The sequence below is a fragment of the Phalaenopsis equestris genome, unplaced genomic scaffold (assembly GCF_001263595.1).
Source record: "Phalaenopsis equestris unplaced genomic scaffold, ASM126359v1 Scaffold000398, whole genome shotgun sequence".
Lineage (NCBI taxonomy): Eukaryota > Viridiplantae > Streptophyta > Magnoliopsida > Asparagales > Orchidaceae > Phalaenopsis > Phalaenopsis equestris.
The window spans coordinates 95,368-98,532 of NW_018164840.1; the positions used below are offsets into that span (position 1 = coordinate 95,368).

The window sequence follows — 3,165 nt, forward strand, 5'->3', positions numbered from 1 at the left end:
TTTGACAAGCCAACATGTACATAAGATGCTTATGACATGCCTAAGATTCAATCTTTGCTAAACTCTTCTCTTCCATCGAAGCCAAAATACCTTCCTACAATGCAACAAAAGCAAGAAAGGCCTTCGGTGAGAGCAGCATCCAATGCAGCGTTTGGTGAGAGAGTAGGCCAAAACAGTTTGTAGGAGCAATTTTGGTGGAGAGCAGCTTTGGTTCATTGTGCCGTGAGAGAGAGAGAGCGAAAGTGTTCAGTGAGAGCAGCTTCGATACATTATTTGGCGAGAGCAATAGTGATTCAATGAGAGAAGCATTCAGTGCATCGATTGATTAGAGTGAGAGCAAGAGCATCAAAAGACATGGTGCAATCGGCATTGGTGAGAGCAAGGGTAACATTTGATTTTGATGCTCTATTGTCAAACAAAGCCAGAACCAATGTGATGGATGAGGTCTTGCATATAGGGACCAAGACTCAATGTCCTAATAAACTTAATTGAGATAAAAGAAAACTAATAAATACATAAAAAATAATATAAATGATAATTTCAGACCCTGAATCATCTAAAATGAAATAGCACTCAATCGGAGTCATGTATCATGCATTATTTCTCATACATAACACAAATAACACAAATCATTTTAACCGCTGCACATGTATGGCAATAAACAATCCAAGCAAAAGGAAATGCAGCACACCTGATCATGACAGTACTCTCTAATGTCATGATCAATCAACCGAAGAATAAAGCAGGCCAACAGTTATCATAAAGTTGTAATACATTATAATATAGTACTAAGGTAGTTAAATATAAAATGTTTCATTTCACTTGCTAGCTTCGTAAGGTTGTTCTCACGCAGCTGAACTACACAAACACCGCAAACTTTAAACAACAGATTAAGACTATCCTTCATAAAGGAATTATGAAAGGAGAATGCAATACCTTAGGCAATGTTTAAAGAGGTGTAATCCTTGCTCTTTAAGCTCTCCACCGCATCTTTGATAATTTGTTCGATTGGAAGGAATTCCATGCCCAAATCAATAAGCTTTTTTGAAGGATTATGGGCCCTCAGAAGTCCAGGTTGGGTATCCTTGGGGAACCTGAAAAGGAGAAACAAGGGGAAATTAATGAGAAAGCCTCACGATGTAAAAATAAAAAATAAAAGGCTGAAATGATGATGTGAGGGGAGAGAGAGTTCATACTTTGGCACAATGTATTCAGGGTAAATTTCAGCAACCTTTGAAGCGAAGTCGCTGAAATGGATTATGCTTTCGACACAGAGATGCCTCCCTGATACAGATGGAATTTCATATAAGAGAATATGTGCAAGTGCTACATCTTTGACATGAACAGAACCCATATAAAAGTCCTCATAGTGTTCAGTGCACCCTGCACCAGATTAAAGCCAAATATTATTCCGTAATGTAATATTGGGTTTCAGGTCATTAAGTGGATAAAGGAAAGAGTCTTTGCATTCTTCATACATAATAAAATGGCTTTTAAAAGACACTATAAAAGGACAGAGAAGTAGCAACCTGCAACATGTTTTGCAGGTACATAATGTAAAATGGCATCTAGAATGAATAGAAAAATATTACAGAACAACACCAATAGAATGGTTTGTCCAATGCCTACAACAGCTAGGAAAGGATTTCTAAGACATTTAGGAGGAAATAATAGCTAGTAGTAAACCATGAAACATGAATATACTCCCCATATAAGAAATTGAGTCCTTATGCTTAAGGAGTACAAGGGACAAGGCTATAAAAAAGGAACCGAAATCAAGATATCCCAATTTGACAAAGTTTACAATTGCTGGCTAGACTGACAGTTGTACATTAGAGTGCGAATCTGTAACATGAGTAACCCTTAAATAACAGTCAATGTTGATTTTATAAAAATATGCATGATTTATCATATTTAATAGACTCTTGCAAGAAATATCAGACTTGCGAAACTCTACCTCTCTCTCTCTCTCTCTCTCTCTCTCTCTCTCTCTCTCTCTCTATATATATATATATAATCACTTGGATGATAGGTAAAATTTGATGCAACTGGAATAGCAACTCCGGTTCTTTGTTAAGCTGTCTGCAAAAATAAAAGAAAGATTAATAGTTTTAAGATTATGTTACCGAGATGTAATGAACATTATTAAGAGATCAGGAATAAAAGTTGTACATTACAAAGAGCAGGCAATCCAAGATTACATGAGCACCATTTTGAGTTAGCATAGTTCCGTAACATCATAAGCATATCTCAACCCAAGCTGATAATCAAACGTTTCAATTACCTAGATTACCATGAAGTCATGTGTTTAACTTAATTCATCATCAAACGAATCACTTCATTAGCTAGAATTCAGTCAAATTTATTAAAAATATTAGATCATATGCTTCAAGCAGCATTCTAATGAAGAATTGCGTATTCATGGTCATAATAACTAATTCATAAGTCCGCATGGAAAATTGTTAAACGAGTCTAATCTTAGTCTGGATATATAAGTTAGAATTGTAATAAACGATGTGATTTTGATATGTTTATATAACTCATGGATCATACAACTTATGGATCTAAAAGTAATAAGTTGATCAATCGTACATGCAATCCATGATTGTACATACGATCGATGATCACTTCACAAATAGAGATCATTATATTCACACCTTAAAAATTAATATTACCATCCAAATTTCAATACATGCATCAATAAATCAAATAGTTGATGTTACACCTAATTCATCACATCCTTCTCCTATGAAGCTCTCTCAGTCATGTGCTTCAATCAAACATTCACTATTAAAACTTACTTTTCTTAGTCGCTTCAAATCAAAGGGGGAACATTGTTGACTTCAATTTTCGTGAGGTCTAGTATTCCTCGTAGGAGTTAGGATCTAGCCTTAGGGGTCTTCCTGCGACTATCTTAGAACCTTAGAAGTGGTGCCCGCCTCGTTTTAGTTCGACCTATTTCCGTCCTCTTTTGGAGTTTCGCGTGTGCGGTATCGACTTCTAACACTTAGAAGAATGAAACCGACATGAGGAAACCCAAAATGGATTCCTATAGGACCTTTCCGAGCCTTAGGGTGGTTTTCTGCACAATTCGCACTCTTGTGCGCACCAGCTTCGCAATTCGGAGAGTCGACGTGTCCGCTCTCCGCAATTCACATTGCCTGC

General features: G+C 36.5%; 1 protein-coding gene across 1 annotated transcript in view; it reads right to left on the reverse strand.

Moving 5' to 3' along the window:
- Nucleotides 1-613: 613 nt before the first annotated feature.
- Nucleotides 614-3,165, reverse strand: part of LOC110026718 (cinnamoyl-CoA reductase 1) — a 22,168-nt gene continuing 19,616 nt past the window's right edge. The window contains exons 4-5 of the mRNA XM_020727784.1: nucleotides 1,197-1,383; nucleotides 614-1,094 (exon numbers count right to left, since the gene is read on the reverse strand). Coding sequence (XP_020583443.1) covers nucleotides 938-1,094; nucleotides 1,197-1,383 — 344 coding nt within the window. The 3' untranslated portion in view covers nucleotides 614-937. The remainder of the gene's footprint in view (nucleotides 1,095-1,196; nucleotides 1,384-3,165) is intronic.